This window comes from Botrytis fragariae (genome assembly GCF_013461495.1).
Source record: "Botrytis fragariae strain BVB16 chromosome Unknown tig00000050, whole genome shotgun sequence".
Lineage (NCBI taxonomy): Eukaryota > Fungi > Ascomycota > Leotiomycetes > Helotiales > Sclerotiniaceae > Botrytis > Botrytis fragariae.
In genome coordinates this window covers 57624-79525 of record NW_023500992.1, presented here as the reverse complement: position 1 = coordinate 79525, position 21902 = coordinate 57624, and the positions used below count along the sequence as shown (strand labels likewise).

Sequence of the window (21902 nt, the reverse complement as noted above, 5' to 3'; positions counted from 1 at the left end):
AAGATTTGCAAAGATAATGTACCATAAAATTCTTGGGATAGGAAGAATTGAGTCTTCAGATCTTGTTATTCGCATTGGCTTCATTCCCTGGATTGATCTGGAGTACTTCCAAGATCAGAAAGAGTACAGAGTACATCGCATGTCCAATTGCCGCATAACTTCCAAGAGGATACTACCTCAAGCCATATGCAAACTCTTATTACAAGTATCGCTGTCGGTAACTGCTGATGTGCTTCAATAGTATGCCGCATATATCCATGTGAGTCCCTTCTTTATCCCATCTCTTTATGTGTTTGCTCTTCAGAGTTTCGTACATTTGCATGGCGCGTTGATGAGACGAATTATCTCGCTCACTTCGCGTTCGACCAGTCTCGCACCTTCGTAATATAGATATATACGGCCAATCAATCGTCTCTCCTTCCTGTCGCAATTATTGCCTTCTATCAGCTTGAAATAGCTCTTCTTGTGGTCTGTCTGCAGGGAATCCAGAAGTGGTATCGCGTTTGTTTTCAATTCACCAGCGTCCTTCTCTTTGTCGTGATTTCAATCTCGATTTCGATACTGATCTGCCATAAACCTTGTATCAATTGATTATCAGAAATCTGCGAAGGGTTTCCATTGAATGAGTTCTTGATCATTGAATACCTGGCTTTTCGTTGCAATGAATCGAGGTTAATTGATTTGCTGTACGCAACATATCTCTCTGGCTTGGTGGGGCCAGCCTGACGCGATGTCTCATGTCTTCTGATCAACCTTAGGCCACAGCACAAGCCGAACCTTCCACTTACGAAGTACAGACATATATAGTACCTTCTTGTTTTTCGAAGCAATGAATCTCTCTTCTATGAAGTCGCCGGGCATTTGCGCAAAGCTGGGGAGCAATCTCATTGCAATTACTTAGGCTAACCCTTTGGATCTTTGGCAAGAAGCTGGTAAGATAACACTTGTCTGTCACCGGTAACCTTAACCCGTTTCTATGTAACAACCAATATCCATCAAACAATGGTCTTGTTGACGGAGAACGTTCAACGGAGTATCTAGGGACATGTTCCTTCATCTAACGATTCATCTACCATTCAGGTGTTCCCCTTCATGATATTACTACGGAGCTCGGAATATGCCATGGGTAAGATATTCTGACCACTTCCTCTAGTCACATCTCGGCTGATCACAAAAGTACGATATGATTAAAATCTAAATTCACCCCGCTTGGTAATCGATGCAAGTATGATGAGAAGGGAAGACTGGCTGGTATGTTTCTTCTGTCATTGTATTTACATTTTTCCCTCATCGCATTTCCGAGAGCTGTGCTGCCAAGTTGTGGGAAGGTTAAGGATCCTTCGTAGACGAGTCCCGCATTACATCCACAGTATGATTATGATGTTCACCAGATTTGACATCTTTTCTGATTTCAACCTTGTTTTGGAAGGTCTTTTTTTGTCCAGCGAAATCTCTTACAGTCAGAGGTAATCGTATGTTTGTTTTCAATCTAATGCAAGTGCATTAAGGATGTAATAACAATCACGAACAAGGTTCACGTTCTCATTTTGTTTACCCCTCATCTATCTAGCAGGGACAGCTGCGTTGACTCATGCTTTTAATAATCAAGAATAGGACATGCCGCCACCGTTTTGAGTGATGTTGCCGTTGGATTGTCTACGATTTGAGGCATCTTTGACACGGATATGCGAAGCTTTCTCATAACAATGATGAAGTAATTTGGTGTACGAGTAGTCGATGTATTTCAAATCTTGGTGGGACCAGCCATAATCGTCTTGGAGCAATTGAATTATCGGTGTTTGGATCAGAGATTTGAGCTGGCCCCTGTTGCAAGACGTTGTCCAATGCGCACCCCAGGTCTCGCAGCTGAGACATGCCACCAAGGGTGAAAGAATGATGCAATTGCTCTTTTTCCTTTTTGCTGGCAAACATTCGACATGAGATGAGGGGTTGAGAAAACTGATGCGGGTTATTAATACAAGCATCGGTGGTGGGAATCCAGGCTTTAATGATGATCCATCGAGTTTTCTTTGAAATTAGAGGGAAGCCGCTCCCCTAAGGAGAACACCTAAGCCTTTGAAGTTTATCTTGCATGTAAATCTACTCGATAATCTCTGAAGTGATGTCATCTCATCTGCAGGGGTAATACCCTACCTACCGCCAGCCAGTAGGAACCACCTCGCAAAGCCATACTGTTCTTCGCCTCCATCTCACGATGAAGCTCTATGCCTGAAGTGACCCGGAATCTGAGGTTCCGAACTTAATCTTGACAACAGAGCATAAGCTAGCAAGTCAGCTACATGCAAGCTCGAGATTTCTTACTGTCTATCACGAAAACCTTGAAAAACATCGAAACAGTAGAGTTAAAAGAAGCTGGCTTTGCACATTATGGCATCCACAAACAAGTCCCACATGCAGCCGAGAACTCTATTCGGGCAGGTAGATGCAGCATTTGACAAGTCGCTAATGCAGCAAATCACAAAAACGGCATTTCTGAAACGTGGCTGTCTGGGGACGATTCTTCAACGTTTATCCAGCCGAATCATGCATAGATCTCAGCTCGTTTCTCAAGATGACGATCTGTCGATTCGATCCTGACTACTTGCTTGAAGATTTGTAAGCGAGCTACATCATTGTTATTGTTCTTGACTTTACATTGCTTGATTATTTAAATGAGCGATACCCAGCGTTTTTTTCAACGCGGTCCAAGCTCTCATTAGACTGCTGAATAGCTACAAACGTTCTCTCGATATACCCATAAAGCTTGTTAACCCTATTTTGACACTGTTTTTATGAATACTAGAGATGTGTCTCTTGGCTTTCATGACATGGCTATCTGTAAGCCTTTTTGCAATTATCTACGCCAAACTTCCCAATGCCCTTCTTACTGATACTGAGAACACAGATAGTCAAAGCGGCTTACGACCCAAATGTTGTCGCATTATCCGCAACAGATACCGACTCTATCGCGTTTCTGAATGCGGGGGTGGACAGGTCATCGTAGTCGAGACCATTCTCGTTAATGATGCATATAGGATTGGTAGCCCCAATTTTGAAGCCGGAGGCTTTCGAGCTACATCGATTGCCCCTGTACTTGGCGAATTGATCCAAACATATATATTACTGACGCAAGCGGATAAGTTTGGAAGTACACCTATATTCCTGGTTATGGATGGATGAGTAATGATGGCTGGAAAACCAACTACGAAACGGGACAATCTCGTCTCTGTGGGACAGTGGCAAGACAGCCAGGGAATTGTGTACACTGTAACAAAATGGTCAGGGCCCGTATGTTATAGGTGAGTCTAATGTCTGTTTTATTTACATAATGCCGAGGCTGAACTCTGTAATAGTTACAGTAGCTCTTTCAGAGATACCCCGCCCTCATGTCGAAACTTCTTTACAAAGCATGCTTTCGCTTCCGATCTATCTCACATATCAACTGCGCAACCGACAAACAATGGAATTAGCTCGGCAGTCCATTACGTAGGGCTATACAGTGCAGGGGATCTACTTTACGCTAAGCAATGGTCAAAGAGCGAGGGGACCAGCTATTTTATACAACAAAAGCTTGGTGGAACATTAATATTTGCTGGAGAACCGCTTGTAAGCCATTTTCATCAATGATGGTACTAATATCACGTTAATGATAATTTGATTGTGTTTCTAGATCACTCGTAAATCACATACAGAGTTCGATATTTGGGCCATTTCCAATACCCAAAAATCATTCCACCGATCTTATACTGGTACTGTGGACATCGGTACTTGGACAGAGGTAAATTTTGCGAAAATCTGATAATTTGTAAGGTGCGCCTGACCATATCTCTTGTCCTAGTGGGAGGATCTCCGTGAATACAACAGTCTTGCCAAGCCCGCAGTAGCTTACGACGCAGAAAACAACACCTATATAATGACTCTCGATCCCAATAACAACAACAAATATAACTTTAAGCTCTATGATCCTCAAACCAGTTGATCGCCTGAAAACCGACCTGGATACCAACACTATACATACAATGGTTGGCCCAACCCACAACATCTGTCTATGAAAATGGTGCTACACGTGGTTCAGATGTCCATGTTCGGGAAATCAACAAGAATGGCAAACCATATTACCCCTATCTTCTAAATGGGCAGTGGTGGCCTAGATTTAACTACTATTATGAGGTGATGGATGTTCCTGGAATCGCATCCAGTGTCAATGCGGAAACAGGGGGCTCAACAGGTATTGGCTCAGGATGAGTTGAAATGAACAATTGGAGAATATAGAACCAACTATGGACCGGCATTCCGAAGATGAGATCAAATGCGGTGTAATGATGGATATTTCGGTAACATACTATCTGAATCTTATTTGGATCATGTATGATTGCTTTTGATATCTAAAAAGGCTCAGTACCCCCGCCAATTATTCCCACGTTTAAACATGGATTTCTCATATTACTTTATCAGAACTATTCTGTTACTACGATAATCTTCCAAATTACCTCTGAAATTCGATCACTCGCATGTATTAGTTTTACATGGAGAAAGAGACACCACGGTCCGTGGAGTTATCCTTCCATTTAAATGATCATTACTCTCCTCAGTGATCCCACAGATACAATTCATAAATTTATTCTGGACTCGATGACCTTTCTGAGACTCAAAACTTTGTACATCAGCTTTATTATTTTTTCGCTGAAAACTCAAGCCCATTGATGTCGACGACCTTTGTTACAAAGATACCTTCACATTTCCTCTTGAGCTCATCTAGCACTGGCAACTTTCTTACCAGTAATAGAGTTCCTCAAGCACAACTATCCAACGATTTTCAAGACGCCATACAGTTTTTTGCCATTCGAAAAGAATCGCTTCAGGGCGAAATGGGCATGCTTCATTCATCATGGCCAGGCATTAATATTCTGTTAGTAACAAAAGACAAAATAAAACACACTAGTTTTTGAACACGTATTAATAATCAATCACCGAGGACACTTCTAATTTTCAAGGAGATTTGATAGAGGTGTGCATTTCCCGACACGTGCGGTATAAAGGTGGAACCGGCTAGGATAGCCATACCTTATGAAAAGAACAAACTCTGTAGTACTGAGATTTTGTACATTAATTGCCCTATCCAGAACTATTCCTCCAATAACACATGAGCCCCCTCAAACCGTCAGTCACCACTGATCCTCCATTACTGAGCCTCAAATTCTGCTTTATAAACTCCGCGTAGTCTACGACCATACGAACTACCTCTCGTAACTTCAGCCTTGGCAACAGTTTCCCCCTGTTGATCAAACATGTGGGAAGTCATGGCCCATCTCTGAAAGTTCAGTCCATGGACAAAGGCGGGGCTAGCTTCATCTGGTAGGAGTAATCATCATTGAGCCCGATGATAACCTTCAATTTCTTGATGTTGAAATTGTTGAGAGCTTCAATCATCTTCTTCAGATTTGCGACTCGATTCTTGTAAATAGCACGTGATCTATGTTGTGTGGGCGCATAGAGTCGAATCTTAATGTCAAAGATGAATGTAGCATACACAGGTAATGCCTTGAGAAGCGATGGCATATCGACAATGAATCCTGTGCTTAGTGTCACCAACCTGTTCAATGGCCATCGAATCGTGTTGATGAATAGTTTGAATGAGCTGCTCAGCCTTTTCTTTCTCGAGCTCCAAATTCTCTACTCGTTGCTTTTCCGCTAATACCTTATTCTAACTTTAGACTGCTGCAGCCCGAGGAGCTTCGACTCTTCCGCGATTGTTCTTGCAACCCATGATGTCGAGTGATCTGATAGTGGGTTGAGAATAGTAATTGACGAGATGTTGAATGAAAAGAAGAGGACTTTTGTTTCCCTTCGAGTTGTCGGTGTCGAGTATGTCGAGATTGATGAAGTCTTTAATTATATTGTTAATAGAAACGTAAGTCGTATTCTATAGTCTGAAGATGCTCTTATAGCTCAAGCTTGATGTAGCATTCATCTTGATGAGTTAATCGCAGAATGTGCAGCTGTATCAAGAACGGTTCCATCACTCAATTGCGCTGTACGCCTGTATTGAATGACAGTCAGGTACAGCATCGCGTGGTCTTGATATGGCACATTGAAAAATGAATTTCAAGCTACGAGGGAAACTTGATTTTAGAATTGTGTTGTTTCGTTTTCTTGCTTTTTTTTTGCATCTATCGTCATGCATGTGAGATATTTAAAATGAACTAATTCATTTCAGTAGTAATAGTCTAGCTATTGTTTTATTTTTTCTACCAGGATGAATCTTTCATCTTTCCGGAAAATCGGCAAGGTGTATCAATGAGGAGTATTAAAGGGTTAATTTGGGTCATTAGATTTTCCTGTGTGCAGCAGTGGAAAAACTTCCATGTCTCAATAGGTTGCTAACATTCCAGCCTGATATCTTAGCAGGACACATGATTATTCTATTTTATTATGAGCTTACACTCAAATAACCTTCAGCCTTTTGGAAACTCATGAGAAGCTTTACAGATTCGAGTGTAAATTTTGCATCAGGCTGATTTGATTTAAAAAACACGTTTCTCTACGTCTTCTGCTGTGATAATATGAAGCGATATGCTAAATTGCCTTGAGGCTTTCAGATGACTTCTTAAGTCTTTTACGCGACTGTTTTTGGTATCCTTTCCAAGTAAATGCGAGCATATCGATTTTCTTTTACCTTCCGTAGAATAGTAAGCAAGCACGCTCACTTTCCCTTCAATTTATTTTATTCTCTGCGACCAGCTCACTCACCGGTGAGGAGTTTGACCATAGAAAGACAGCCAGAGATGCGAAAATGATGTTTCTTGATCTGACACAGATACTGAAGGATCCTCCGAGTCAAAACCTGACTTGCTGATATCAGTCCTTCTCAAGCTTCTCTTCTAGACGGGGATATCCTTACTTAGTTAAATTTACCATTGGGAAGAAATTGGACAACTCAATTGCCCGGAAGCCTTCGTCAATAGACACTAGCTCTATGAGACTGCTTATATAGTCTCTCTGCACATCAGACTTGATAGTGCGACTCACGGGATCCTGGTGTCTTCGTCTCTCTGTAATTTATATGCTAGCCAGCTCAGAGTTTGTTAAGGCTTGTGCAACCAGAGGGTTGGAAGCGTGATCTCGCAAGTGCCATCAGACTGTTTGACTGTATTCACCTCAGATGCCGAATTGCTCCAGCTAGAGTCTCACTTGTACATTTCTTCGGTCACAGCACCACTTTCCAATCCATCCAAGTCGGGGTTTTCATGTTTTTGTCTGCGCTCGGGCCGCCCTAAATTTTTTCAATACAAAATGCTTGGAAAGTTTCAAGCTGATTTGGTGGCATGTATGCTGTTCAGTGTGCCCAGGACCCATGCAAGCCCTGGTAGAGCGCTTGCGGCTCAATGCTTGTGAATCTCTAATCGACGTTCACAGCAGGCGAATTTGTGTGCTTGCTGAGATAAATGTTGCATGGCCCTCCCAATCGGCCCCGTGTGCTTGCTCATCATGGGAAATTCAAACGGGGAAACCACAATAACACTGAAATAAGAAACACCCAAGCACAGCATATATCTATACTTCCAATTAAATGCTTGGTTTTGATCGAGAGAAATATTCTATAGGGAATCACAGCAACGAGATGGTTGTGCTCATGGAAAAGCGCCGCAACACATATGGTACCAAACCAAGAACGATGAGGATAGATATAAGGCGGCTGAGATGGAGGAGCGGTGCGGATGCGAACCAGAATATGTTTCATACCTGTGGAAATAATTTTTCAAGATGTACGTCGGTAGTACCACTATATCTTCTACGTTGCATTATATAATCCTATCGTGTTGTATCTGATCCACCCGATAACACAACCATAAGCAATAAATATCTTGGAACCAGTTTCTGGCTGGTGTACAAATGTATTAAGTCTGTGGTATAGATGAAAGTAATGGTGACATTCAAAAGTCAACCACTGGTGAAAAGAAAGGAGTCGGAAAAGATAATAGTCGCTTCTGTGGGGAACTCTGGAGCTGAGAGAATTCTTGGGGATTGATTGATATGGAGAAGGTGTTAATGGCTTGATTTGGACTCCGGTATATGTGGAGGAGCATGTAATAAGTTATGTATATGTAATGGTAATAATCAATAGGAGGCTGGGAGTCTAAACTATAAAGAAAAGAAAAACATAGGGGGAGGCCCGTGGGATAATTATATATAAAATCATGTAATTGTGCAGTAATAACAGATATCAAGGTAGATCGCTATCGTTATTATATGCTCATATGTATTATCTCATGCAAAGTCATGTTAATTCTAAAAAGGATATCCGACTCATCCATACGAGTATCGGATTAACATTTAACAACTTCCATGATAAGAAAATATGGGGCAGCGAGGCGACCACGTTTGACGAATGTAAGCCATTTCCCGTAAGTTGTACTGCACTGTACTTCAAGCCTCGCATCCTTTAACAGTATACGTCATCTTCATGTCTATCACGGATTCACGGTACATACTCCAATCCGCTTACATGTCGTGTAACAATAGAGTTCGGAAACTTCAGTGTTGAATTCTAGAAGAAAGATCTAGTCATAGGTTCGAGTCTAACCGGTCGATTTGCTGGAACAGAATATCCAGTAGTTCATATAACGTGGGGCCCCAGGTTGAATTCTAGAATTGGCAATGTTTTACTTTTCCGTTCCCAGTTCTCCCCTCCTGTTCCTCTCCTAGTTCTTTTCTATTGCGAACTTCGTAAGAGTTTCACAAAACTGCTTTTACTTTCATGTCTTCAATAATTGCAAGTAAACTATCTCGTCCAGACTATGGGATGAGGAAACAAGAGGTAAATGGGGGTTGTGAAAAATCACGTGAAAACTCTACACGTGATTTTGGCTGAATGACTACCTTGAACCAGAACCGTTGTTCCGGTCCCTTCCAAGCTTTGTTACTCCTTTCCATTTCCGAGTTCAATTTGGACATTCCCTCTCCACTCCCATCCTGAAAAAAATCTTGTACACTGTTCCTGCTCCTGATGGCGAGCGCCAGCAAGCCTCACCCGTCCCGGACCCCCAAAGGAGGATAGGTGAGACTTGGAGAAGGTCAACATGAAAGCTTTGTGGCCAATCACCAACTGTACATTATGTATGTCCATACAATTGACAGATGGATCTGCAGCACCCTGCCTGTTTCTTGGCTCGGCACTTGACACATGTAACTAACCGCAGATAAACCGACCCCCGGAAACATACTATCGGAAATGACGGCGAATGAAGATCCACAGTAAACCAACGAAACTGAGGAATTTAAGCGAGACTCAACCGAGATTCACAATCTTTTGAGAAAAAAAGGATAAATCTTCTTCCCATCTCGTATCCACACTTTTGACGCAACGCATAACCACCTGCGAGATTTGCGATATCTCCGCGCGGAGTAAGGTTACTCCACACGCAAAAATGCATAACCCTTATTCCCCAGAATATACTCATGTCTGTATAAAGAACACTTTCCTGGGGATCATCTCCATTTTTAATACCAATACAAAAATGTAAGCATACTAGGTGATGTGGTACAGACGTAGGTATGGAGCCCTCGGAGCGGAAATCTCTGGACCCACTCATTAAGTATGAAAAGACTTTCCTCCGCCTCTTTTTTCGATCAATATCATTTTGCGTCTCGTTTTCTTGAATTGTTCTTTGTCTCCCCGTCGCTATCTCTCACATACACATCAAACGATCGAGCGAAGATGGGTATCCTCACTATGGTCGAGGATCGGCCTACGCCAAAAAGCGTTTACAATTGGCGCGTCTATGTATCGGCTATGACAGCTTCATTTGCCGCGTGTATGATTGGATACACAACATCTTTCATCGGAACAACCGTCAATCTTGATTCTTTCAAGGCAGAATTTGGACTTGATAAGTTGAGCGATTCGGGTGCCAGCTTAATCCAGGCGAATATTGTATCGTTGTTCCAAGCTGGTGCCTTTTTTGGTTCTATATTTGCTTATGGTACTGCATACTATGCTGGAAGACGAATCACTTTATGGACGTTTGTCAGTGTATTTATTGTTGGTGTTTGTATTACGTTTGCTTCGATTGGTGGTCATATCGGCCCGATGTATGCTGGAAGAGTCATCTCGGGTTTCGGTGTGGGGGGGTGTACCATGATTGTAGGTCAACTCTAATCTCCTATCCGGGGTCCATGCTTACCCATCAAAGGTTCCCATATACATTTCCGAAATCGCACCTCCCGCTATCCGTGGTCGTCTTGTCGGCACCTACGAACTCGGCTGGCAGATTGGCGGTCTTGTGGGGTTTTGGATCAATTTCGGAATGTCTCAAAGTGTGCCATATGGTCGTAACCAGTGGCTCATTCCATTCGCTGTTCAATTAATTCCCGCCGGTATCGTTCTTATCGGTAGTCTCATATTCTTGAAAGAAACTCCACGTTGGTTGTGGACTCGAGGGCGTCGAGAACAGGGTGTTGAGAATCTGTGCTATATCCGACAACTCAACCCCGATGACACTTATGTTTTGGAGGAGATTGAGATGATGGATCTTCAAATCAATGATTTACCTACAGGATTCATCAAACCACTTCGCATGGCATTTTCTGATAACAAAGTATTATGGAGATTATTCCTTGGACACATGCTATTCGTTCTCCAAAATTTCGCCGGTATCAACGCTATCGTAAGTAAAACATACTACATTACTCCACCCTAGACACAAACACTTCATACTGACCTGTGCCCAGAACTACTACTCTCCAACTATCTTCAAAACCATGGGAGTAACTAGTACCGAAACTGTCGAACTAATGACAGGCCTCTTCGGCGTGGTGAAATGTATCATGACCATCCTCTGGCTCACAATCTTGATCGATAAACTTGGCCGCCGCACCCTCTTCATCTCCGGCGGTATCGTCGGCGCAATCCTCATGTTCGTAATCGGTGCCTTGATCGCAACCGCCAAAGACAATACCGGTGGAGGACTCGATTCCCAAGGCATCGCCACGATCTTTATGATTTATCTCTGGACCTGCATTTATATCACTTCCTGGAACGGTACCCCCTGGGTTGTAAATGCAGAAATGTTCAGCCAAGCTACACGTAACGTTGGACAGGTCGGAGCCTCCATGGCAAACTGGCTTTGGACTTTCGTCATTGCACGTGTTACTCCTAACATGGTAGCAAGCATGGGAAAGAATGGTTTCGGAATGTATTTTTTCTTCGGCTCAATCACCGCCTTGGCAGTCGTCTTCACCTGGTTCTTAATCCCCGAAACAAAATCCGTTCCGCTTGATCGAATGGATGATTTGTTCGCGGCAAGACCAGTTCGTGCCGCGCAAAAGATTGTTATGGAAGAATTGGCAAGAAATACGTTAGAATTTTCGAAGATTAATAGAAAGGAGGAAAGTTCGCTGGCGCAGATCGAGAGAGCTAAAGAGATGGAAGAGGCAAGCCAAAGCGAGAGGCAGAGTGATTAGATTAATGGGAAATTGGAGTACTTGAATGATTCACGACTTTGTATGATATGATGTTAGATTTTATTGCTACCTTTCAGCGTACAATATCCATAGAGTAGACAGCGTTTTAGGTTAGATATAGAATATTTGTTGGTATTATGTTAAAATCACATTCACATTGAAAATCGCTAATTTGACCGGTTGATTTCACCAATTTTAGCCTTATTTGATCGAACTCGACTAAAATGTTCTCCATATAGTCATGGATGAACACAGAAGCTTTTTGGTTCTCGAGACTCTTTTTATTGAGCAGAGGATTGAGATAACCCAAGCTACTTCGTAGAATGCAAAGATTGAACAGTTCAATCGAGGTTGGAAATCACAAAAAGAAAACAATTAGCTATAAATGGAAATGATTACCCATTGTACCGAAGAAAGTGAAAGTGGCCACTGTCATTAGTCGAGTCGAGACTTGATATTTTTAATGGTTTTCCCAGAATGCGAGTATGATTTTAATTCGGCCCGAATCTTGATTCTGAAATCAAATTGGAAGAAAGTCGATATGCTCTTTTAGGGTATTATTCACCAAGCAAGAGTAATTCTCGTCAACGCAATACATCTGGAGCTACATACTAGCTCTAGCAGCTTAATTATAGATCGGCTATTTGGAAACTGCTATAATCATTAAAATTCCGATAAATAGCCTCTCGACTGTCGATGAGATTCTCGCGGATCTAGGAATAGGACAAATTCCTGGTATCGGATCGTCTCCTCTGAAAATGGACCAACAAGAGGTGTCAGAAGTACAAGAAAACATAAAGGTCCAAGCAATAAAGCAAGCCGGAGATGTCCAAAAGCGTGAGAAAGGTTGAAAATCATTGGAAGAACAAGAAATCTCAAGTCACAAGCGTAGGCATCCAAGAAGCCCGCAATTTTACCTTCCCTAGCTTTTGGCAATGCATTACTAGTTCCCGAGAACATTGCACCAAGTTTCTTAATTGCGGAAAGCGATACCATTTTCACACAGAAGACTGTTAAATCTGTTTCGCCAGACCCGAATCAAAAGTGGCTAGATTCTAGTGAGATCTGCAAACGATCGCAAACTGGCTATTGAGTCTGCATAGCTGCAAAAGGTACCGCGGCTGTGACATAGTCCACCAAGTAGGATTCCACACACTTTGACTGTGCCCGGCCTGGTACAATCCAAACTCTAAAGAGGCATACAAAATGCCGATATCCATTTAATTGTAGTGATTGAATATTTTATTGGGAACTGGAATTGACATATTTATATAGGTCGGTGTAGTATTAGCTACAAATACATGCGAAAGTTATCCAACTCTTCGAATACAATACGATACGAGTTGAGACCGTAATACAATGGTCTTTTCACATAGTTCCCTTGTCGAGTGAATGGATAGGAGGTAGAGAATGCAGAGCTTAGTTCTTGAGGAATTTACACATCTCATCAGGAACTGCTGGGATAGTGACTAGTGAAATTTCGCAATTACATTAAAACATATGAATCAATGTGATATGAGATGCTTATAATTCCAAAAGCCCTAAACCGCATCAGGCAGGAGGGCAAGTTCACAACATAGAATACATTGCCATGAAATGAAGAGGTAAATAGTAAGGATGGGACGAAGAGAACGTTGGAGTTTTGAAGATGTGAAGATTTGAGTATGAAATTAGTGCGCAAGTGGCTGGGTGAATTATGAGAGTTGGAATGGGTAGAGTGAGTGATATGAACGAATAGACAAACAAGTGGGCGACTGAGAGACTTTGTGAGATGGATTTCGAGGAGAATAGAAGAGGAGTGAGAAAAGTGATGCGGGCCGCGCAAAAAAATGTCTCAGGGATCGAATATTTGTAAATTGTATATTCCGCCGTAGATCCGTCGGAGGTTTTACCCGCTCCATTAATGACTCGTGGAAGAATTTTAATTATCCGCTCCGCCAACGTGTCATCTGCGAATTACCCGGCAGGGCCATTGTCCGCTCCTCCTATACTCCTTGCGCAGCCTAGTACGATTCAATCCCTTCAACATCCAACGAACCATTCATTCATCCATTCAACCATCCACCCACCCAATTCCTAATCTCAATATCGTCACCCAACACCAACATCTCACCCACCGAGCAATTTGCTCCACAAACGCCAAAGAAATTCACACTGGCAGTGGTAGAAGGATCTCTCTCGGGTTTCGAAAGATACAATGCACAATACGTTGGAGCTCACAGAACTGACGAATTTGACGTGAATCTTCATTAATTTCATTAAGGTCGTGTTATTTCCATCCTTCTAATTCTTTCTTCATCTCAAATCTTGCAGGGAAAGGAGAGGGATATAAATGCGTTTCCATCCCATATTGTTTGAGAGAAACTTATGCAACCCTACCTCACCCCCTATGATATTGGTGCGCATGTAAACGCTCCTCGGACTGTTCCTTCAGCGTATTGGTTTTTCTGTTGCAAATTTTGTATTAGCAAACCATACATCTTCTCAAGAGAACCAACGCAACCAAAAGATCGACTTCAGCCTCCGCTCCTCTGTAAGGATCAAAAGAAAAGAACTTACAATGTCTTCCACTGCTGCATACGTCCCACCCACCAAAACCACAATCCCAATGACGAATACCGCCCCATTCACAACACTCAGGAACAAGTTCTCGCGAGCATACCACTTCCCTTTCTTAATCAACATAAACCACATCATAGCCGGGAAGTAGAATGTAAAGCCGGAGACAAACAGCGCCGACATAATGGACAGCAGATCCGAGAAGAAGGGAATCGCTTCGGCAATGACCCATGCAATAATTGTGAGGAAGCTTATGAGACCCAACCATGTCAACCAACCTTTCTTAGTATTGATAAAGCGCACCACCGAGTCCTTGTATACGCGTCCGTGAATGTAGCGCGCGACCACAGTGCCGTTAATGGATCCCGAAATGAAAATGACAGGTAGCGCGACGCCGAATGCTACTTTGGCCATGAGATTGCCGGCCGAGAGAAGTGCAGGGGATTGCACATCCTGTCCAACAAAGGCATATATTAACGCTCCTGTGAGCGTGTAAATGACGATCTCGATTAAGCCGAGTGCCCAGATCGATTTGATGTAATCGCGCGGTGTGTGCATCTCATCCATGAAGGAAAATTGACACACGGCAAATGAGTAAGCGAAGACAATGTTGGTGATGGCGATAAATGCATCCGAGAAAGAGAGATCCTCCTTAGGCCACGCAGACCAATCCACTTGGGTCAATCCTCCAGCTGAGGAACCAGATACCACAGCGGTAGACACAATAGTAATGCCAATCGCGAGCATAATTGACACAAAATCGATATAACCCAAGATGGCTACGTCTGCAAACGAAGGGGGAATTGCCAAAACCAGCAAAATGATAGCCGACACAATACCAAACACCACTGAACACGCCCCATTGTTCGATAAGTTGAGAAATGCAATTGTTCCCGTCAGACAATGCGATCCCACCAAGAACGTCAGCTCCAACGCAAACATCGCCCCGACCAGCTCGTACCCAAACCGTCCCATCAGCAACCTCCCCGCATCCGCATAATGCGCCACATGTGGAAACGCCAGTTTGACCTGCCCTATGATATGACTGGTGTAGATGGCAATCAATCCAACCCCAACGGTGAGAATCACCCCAGCTACCATACCCAGCGTAGCAAAGGCTCCAGGGATAGATAGAGCACCGAGCGCAATAGCTTCCACAAGTAGAATAACAGTAAGCCGCTTCCAGCCGAGTCGACTGAAATTCGCACGCCCGTGCGCCTCTAGCGCGGCAGTCTCTCCCATAATTCCTTCTTTGTCTTGCGTGTGGTGCGAACCTGAGTCCGGCGTGTACTGTTTGCTCGCATCACCTGATTCGATCTTGTTCTGGTCATCTTGGATTGCACTCATGGCTTTTGATATTTATGAGGAATGGAGATTGAATATTGGAGGCGGAGGGTCCCTTTGGTGCTGGGCGAAAGAAAGCACGGTAAGGATAAATTATAGAGTATTGTATGTACAAGAAGTGGGCCAGAAGAAAAAAGTGAAAATATGTCGAATAGAGGAGGGGGTAATGCAGAATTATAAACAGGTATGGGAGGAGTGCATGGTCACTAACCCAGTATGCCCGAGAAAGATACGGGAGAAAAGAATTACATTTGCTTTTTATACAGCAGAATTGAGAGATGCGTGGATGAGGAAAGCACGATGGACCTTCGCAAAACTATTACGAGAGATCTTCGCTTGCCCTCCGCAGTTTATGAAGTGATTTGAGCATCTCTCCGGGCGATATCCCCGTTGCTGTCTGCTCGGGACTCGGGTGGCACCATGGAGGGAATTGTGGGATGTGTGTGGGAGTGGATCTCCTTCAATGACTCCTGTCACCATCTCAACATTTTCAAGGATTGCTTAACACCTTGGATGTGTAATGAGAACCCTTAAATATGCTCGAGCAATGAAATCACAATAGATCATTCATTCAAAACTATTCTGAAGAATCAAGATAGTATAGTAACAAATAGAATCAACGGCATTTAAAAGTAATTGAAAAATCAAGATTGTAGTTAGGGATGGATTTGCATATTGAAAACCACTATTACGGTCAGTGGGTGGATCTTTTTATGTCATCGAAACTGACTCTGCCAGCATTATGTGTATTGACGACTCTAGCGAATTTAAATCGGACGAAGATGGCGGATTGGATCTGGTCCTCGAGATTGCAAAAGCCAATTATTGAACATGTGTCGGGTCGACGATACAGCACAACGGAGTGTAGAGCGGCAAAGTTGAGCATTGGTGAGTTGCGGATGAGTGTCGAAACTCGTCAAAGCAGAACCGAAGTGAAGATTTTTTTTTCTTCAAGTCCGTCATGCACATGACATGGCTCAGGGGTAGCCCTTGCCTTGAAGCGTTAGACCCCGACTTTTGCCCGATACTATGCGACGATAACCTTACTGCACGTGCCTTTCTGGTACAACAAAGCCAAAAGCCACTCTGCTCTCTCCAAAAAAGCCTTTTACATAAGAATACTACCTAGGTATTCACTCTCGAAGATAACCTTTTGAAACCCTATGTCAAAAGAAGGGTCTGTATATCCGCATGTGTCTAGAACAAAGAAAGTACTATAAATAACCGTTAGACTTTTCTAGAAGTTAGCTAAAGAACGTAGCTCACAACACTAATAAAAACAACCTGATTGTGATTGAAATCACATAAATTGGATAACTAAAGCTCCCGAGGTCAGTCATCAACGGTCGATGTATACATAGACTTTTGGAATCATGATGAAGTTTAATTACAATTTGCATGAATTGCTTTTGATAATTCTATAAATTTTCTGAGATACTACTGTGTAATGAGATTTAATACCTCGATTGACCTAAGCAACTAAGCTCCTAGCTTTGTACATTTCTCATGAATACCCAGTGTCTAATCAGAAGAGGTTTTGTACTCGATATTATCAAAATTGTATGATTATAGAAAATTTTGTTTAAACAATGTAATATAAATTGACTTGATTTCAAATCTTTAAAGATTGTAACGAATCGAATATATCTAAAGAGCTTCTCAATACGTACACTTCATATAACTTCTACTATTTTATAAGATATCATTTATTCTATTTGTAAATCAAAGTATAATACTCAGTAGTAAAGAAATTGTTTTCAATGTCTTATTATTAAGTCGAGTACTCTATTTTCTGGCCACCCCTGTTTTAGGCCACCTTTTATCATTAAAATTGAAAAAAAAACTTTTTATTTCTTAATAGAATTTAATGAAAATTTATATATATATATTTCAAATCATTTCAAGCTTATTTTGAAAATTTCAGATTTTTAGGATCTTTTTGAATAGAGATTTGAAGCTTTAAAATATCGATGTTCAAATTTGTATAGGAATTACATACAAATTTTACTTTTTTTTTAAAATCTTCAATAATCTTTTAATAAAAATTAATAAAAATTAATAAAAATAAATTATAAATTTTTATTATAAATTTATATCTTTTGTAATACAGAAAACTCAAAGAAATTAGAAAAACTTCAATATATGAGTATTTATAAAGGTACTTTCGAAATTGCAGGGATTATTTTTTCCTACCTAAATTATATCTTTATAATTATTCTTTTTTTTTTGAATCTTTATGTTGGTTTGAGAAGGATACAGAAGACGTAGTACCTACGAATTTAGATCCTAAATATCTATATTGTATTCTGTTTAAAGAGCTAGCTATATACAGGAAGTAGTAGGTCTTATATAGACCTACTAAAAGAACTAGTCTCTTTCGCTTTCGCTTAGAGCTTATAATACAGTAGCTAATGAATTGAAACTATTCACTATATGATCATCGTTCATATACTTTATATAGATTCAAGTTTAAAACCTTCAAAAAAGTAAACAGTTTCTTTTTATTAATTGTAGTTGAAAAGTTATTAAAGATTTAAAATAAGTTTCAAATTTGTATATAATTCCTATACAAATTTCAAAATCGATATTTTGAGACTTCAGTTTTCCATCCAGAAAAATCCTAAAAATCTGAAATCTTCAGAATAAGCTTAAAATGATCTGAATTTTATTTATATAAGTTTTCAATAAATTACATTGTGTTTTGAGAGAGATATTAATAAGCCAGGAATGCGATTTTTGGTGTAAATGGGTGGCCCAAAACAGGGGTGGCCAGAAAAAAGGGTACTCGACTTACTTATTGAGTTGAGGAAAGTACTTTTTTTAAAAGAGGCTTTCTATTTTACTAATTAAGTATATATCAAAGTATCGGAATATAAGTGTAAATAAAAGACATATTGAAACTATTTCACTTAGCTTCCTCATGTAGAAGTTCTGTACAACTAACGAAACATTTCTTATAGAAAGACCTCTGTCTTTATAAGATTTGGATGTAGTATTGTATAGTTCAGCGCCCTCTCTTTCCTTTCGAACAGCGCAGATAAACTAAACTAATCAGAAGTATGCCTCACTGCGTTTTCTATCTACATCTCGAGGAGTTGTCCTTAACGAAAGGCTTATAATAGTAAATTTAGAATAAGGATATTGGAAATAATATTATATAATTACTATACCCCATGTAGTGATTACTCGTTCTCATCTCTGAACAGTTCATCGATAGTTATGAATAATATCATGAATGATACAGCTTCTGCATTTTTGTAGTTGGAAAATATTAAAATTGAGGGTTTGGACTATGTTTTAACCAGTACTGTGTTGATTTCAAATTACTACCTTGAGTTGTTGATAATATAGTCCGTTGTAGCTCAGAGATCGCTTGTCAACTCTGATCGTGTACGGAACGAGGCTGATAGAACTAATCAAGGGCCAGAATCAATAATATCGAGAAAAATATGAAAGGTAGATGATAGGTTTATCTTGTAATCATGAAATACCATAGATGCTTCTGTTGATATGCAATGTCAGATATGACTGATTAGGCTAATTTATGACACCCGATAAACTCATTCCATAGCCCAATTTGTAATAGTATATCATAAAGTACTATGTAGACTTTCTACGGACACAAGGAAAGGAAGTGTCTGAACTTGATTCTAATCATCCCGCGCCTAGACTGAGATTTAAAATGCAAAACTGAAACAAAAAACGCCACATTAAAATCATGTTACCACCTTAACTCCCTTGGTCAATTCTCGTAGATCATATCTTGACTTGCTTTATCATCGTCTGCAACCCCTCCTCGATACCCAGAAAGGTCTCTTCCATCAACCCTGTCGAAGCACTTATATCACCGGGCTGCATCAAGAAACAACTCCTTAGTCTCGTACAAGCACTCAGGCAATTTCCAAGCTCTCTGGCTATGATCTCCGAGAATAGTCTCCTTTGATCAGCAATGTCGATTTTGAATGTGCCAAAATCGAGTTGTGGAAGGCCGAAAGGATTTGAGGGTGGCGAACTAGAGCTGGAGGGTGTGTTTCGGGGTGATGGGATAGAGGGTGAGCGCCTTCGATGGTCGTCTTGAGTAAATATGAAGCAGGCTTGTGAGTAGAGATCGTGGATATGTTTTAGCGCGATCACATAGATCATTAAAGGGGTGGAATCCATCAATTGTGGCGGATTACAGCTATTGCTTGGTTGAATCCCAGAGTGAATAGAGAAAAAATCTTCCGGGCTTGTACTTCTTGCTGTGTTTGAAGCTAGTGTGCTGTCAAATATTTGAGCCAGCTCAGATACTGCACTTTTGTTGGTAGCAAGGATTACATCAAGAGATAGAGACGATGGATCTCGAAGTAATTTCTGGAGTTTGCTGATTATAATAAAGCATTTTGACGTGAAGCGCCAAGAAGCTTCATATTGTGTGACCGAGGAAAGTACAGGAGAGGTTATGTAATGAGATTGGGCTGCAAATGAGATTTTGTTATTATGTGTAGTCTGTGGCATTCGATTCATACTTTGGTGATTCACATTCGTTTGACTCGTGGTAGAGTGGGAGGTGAAACCTCGATCAAAACCACAATCTGCATCGAAGGAAGCACTACTCTCCGGATACTCATACATCTCACGGGAGAAGCCATGATTATGATGCTGTATTGAAATTGCGGGACGCGTATATGATTGGGATTGAGATCTCCATCGCAAATCGTTTTGGGCGTGTTGAGCATGTTTTTCTGACGAGTCTGAATGAGTCCTTTTCCGAGAAGGATGGAATGTAGGAATTGGTGAAATCGGTATTGGACCAGTAGTCTGCCTCTTGGGACTCCTACTATCATCTCGGGAGCTGGTAGTCGTAGGAACTTCATGAATTGAGAAGTCATATTCGAAGTCTCCGTATTCCGGATTTTTCATGCTATCTACATTCGAGGAATTATCAAGAGCAAGCGAGTTGAGGGCATCAGCTCTTTCGTCAGAACTAAAATCCCATGGGAATTCGTGTTCAATCATTGGAGTCTCCAGGGATGATGTATCTATGCTTTCCAAACTCGTCGAGAAATTCTCTGGTGCCGAGTTTGAGATAATTTTGTCGTTATTTTCCCCCGGAAGAATGCTGCAATGCGCAGGTGAAGAAATTATGTCCTCACTACTTTCCACAGGTACACTGTTTTGCTTGCTGTTCAAATTATTGCCGTTGGCCTCATCATGAATGACGTCCGCGCTTGCCACGGATGTAATATCTGTTGAAGTGTTGATATTTAATGACTGGCTACCGGGTCTAATGCAGAACTTGTTAGCCCTTTATTTTCGCTCTTGAATGGGTAATAATCGTCTGGATTAACATACATAGGAGCTGTTCCTGTCACTGCTGTATTTTTAAGGACTGATGCCCGCCTACGATGGCCTTGCACTTTTCCCACCATGGAGACACTATAGGTGCATTTTTGTTGATTATATACACACCGTCGACATCCTGTACGTTCTCCGCTGCATCTGACCTACTTCAAATGAATACTTCAAACGGTTCTAGGAGGGTATTAATAATTTCTGACCTTAGATGCATGACATTCATTACAAGCATGTCGTAGCTTTGGAGGTTTTTGTGGTCTGTTGTTTGAAGCCATAATTAACATGATTTTCAGCACAAAGTTGGAGATAGACAGAAAGAAAGTGACCTACGGAGACATGAGAAGTGATTTGAGTGGTTTGACTGATTTAGATGCAGAAGAGGTAGAATTGATGTATGGATTAAGTTATGAATTAAGGTATGCTTGAATGCTTTCTTGATAATCGGTCCTCGGAGAATATAATCAAGTTGAAATCCGTATCATGACTATCGTTATCTTTTCTGATTCCTCTTTGCAAATGTCTTAAGTGGCTCACCCGCATAACCCACTTGCATGCCGAAAGTCCACGCCTGCGGGACGTCACGGTCAATCTGATTAACTTTCGCATCTACTGTAGTCATTTACAACCTGGTGGACGGTCCGCAAAATGATATGGAAAAGCCTTCCTACCAACTGAACCGTAGATCTCATTGCCTGCATGATGCTGATTTCCTGATACGTATAGTCTAGGTTTAATTGAATAGGGTTAGTTAAGATAGGGGACACCCTATTCACGCTTTACCAGCCAATATAGGCACTAATACGTGTTGAATAAAAATCCCGGGCATAGTATGGTAATTCGCTTGCAGCATGCCCCCCTTGTAAATCTGTGGTTTCAATCATACCTGTCAAGCATAATCATGTTTCCCCAGAATTTAGGGTTACCGAGCTCATACCGGCATGCATGGTGACACGCACATGGATGATTCGCCAATTCAGTCTTTAAAACAACGCGTATGCTATCTAGAACAACAACGGACGGCCGGCCAAAACCCTCAAGTAAAGTCAAGGGTCTTGAATGGTATTTGGATCTACAAAGTACTATTTCGCGACTGCATTAATAATGCGCACGTCACTTACTCACTTATTACAAACAATAAGGTTTTCGCCTGTGATAAATGCCCAAGTAGCCTTAAAAGAAAGCCTCCACGAAAGTATATG

At 41.3% G+C, this 21902-nt stretch overlaps 6 protein-coding genes across 6 annotated transcripts; 3 read left to right on the top strand and 3 right to left on the bottom strand.

The window, feature by feature from the left end:
- Nucleotides 1–2828: 2828 nt before the first annotated feature.
- On the top strand, nt 2829–3979 carry Bfra_004048 (uncharacterized protein; the record flags this gene model as incomplete). The annotated part of the gene is made up of 7 exons (XM_037334454.1): nt 2829–2838; nt 2910–2994; nt 3036–3165; nt 3238–3299; nt 3354–3606; nt 3671–3778; nt 3839–3979. 7 exons carry the CDS (start codon nt 2829–2831, stop codon nt 3977–3979), a joined length of 789 nt encoding a protein of 262 aa, XP_037192988.1.
- Nucleotides 3980–4019: 40 nt separating this feature from the next.
- On the top strand, nt 4020–4245 carry Bfra_004047 (uncharacterized protein; the record flags this gene model as incomplete). Its single annotated transcript, XM_037334453.1, has 2 exons — nt 4020–4044; nt 4076–4245. The coding sequence occupies 2 exons, from the start codon at nt 4020–4022 to the stop codon at nt 4243–4245; spliced, it is 195 nt and encodes a 64-aa protein (XP_037192987.1).
- A 1074-nt stretch (nt 4246–5319) lies between these two features.
- On the bottom strand, nt 5320–5559 carry Bfra_004046 (uncharacterized protein; the record flags this gene model as incomplete). Its single annotated transcript, XM_037334452.1, has 1 exon — nt 5320–5559. The coding sequence occupies one exon, from the start codon at nt 5557–5559 to the stop codon at nt 5320–5322; it is 240 nt and encodes a 79-aa protein (XP_037192986.1).
- A 4159-nt stretch (nt 5560–9718) lies between these two features.
- Bfra_004045 (putative quinate permease protein) lies at nt 9719–11463 on the top strand (the record flags this gene model as incomplete). Its single annotated transcript, XM_037334451.1, has 3 exons — nt 9719–10144; nt 10194–10667; nt 10732–11463. The coding sequence occupies 3 exons, from the start codon at nt 9719–9721 to the stop codon at nt 11461–11463; spliced, it is 1632 nt and encodes a 543-aa protein (XP_037192985.1).
- Nucleotides 11464–13850: 2387 nt separating this feature from the next.
- Nucleotides 13851–15369, bottom strand: Bfra_004044 (putative amino acid protein; the record flags this gene model as incomplete). The annotated part of the gene is made up of 2 exons (XM_037334450.1): nt 13851–13910; nt 14023–15369. The coding sequence occupies 2 exons, from the start codon at nt 15367–15369 to the stop codon at nt 13851–13853; spliced, it is 1407 nt and encodes a 468-aa protein (XP_037192984.1).
- Nucleotides 15370–19122: 3753 nt separating this feature from the next.
- Bfra_004043ia (putative 13 protein) lies at nt 19123–20777 on the bottom strand (the record flags this gene model as incomplete). The annotated part of the gene is made up of 2 exons (XM_037334449.1): nt 19123–20632; nt 20701–20777. 2 exons carry the CDS (start codon nt 20775–20777, stop codon nt 19123–19125), a joined length of 1587 nt encoding a protein of 528 aa, XP_037192983.1.
- Between the last annotated feature and the right edge of the window lie 1125 nt (nt 20778–21902).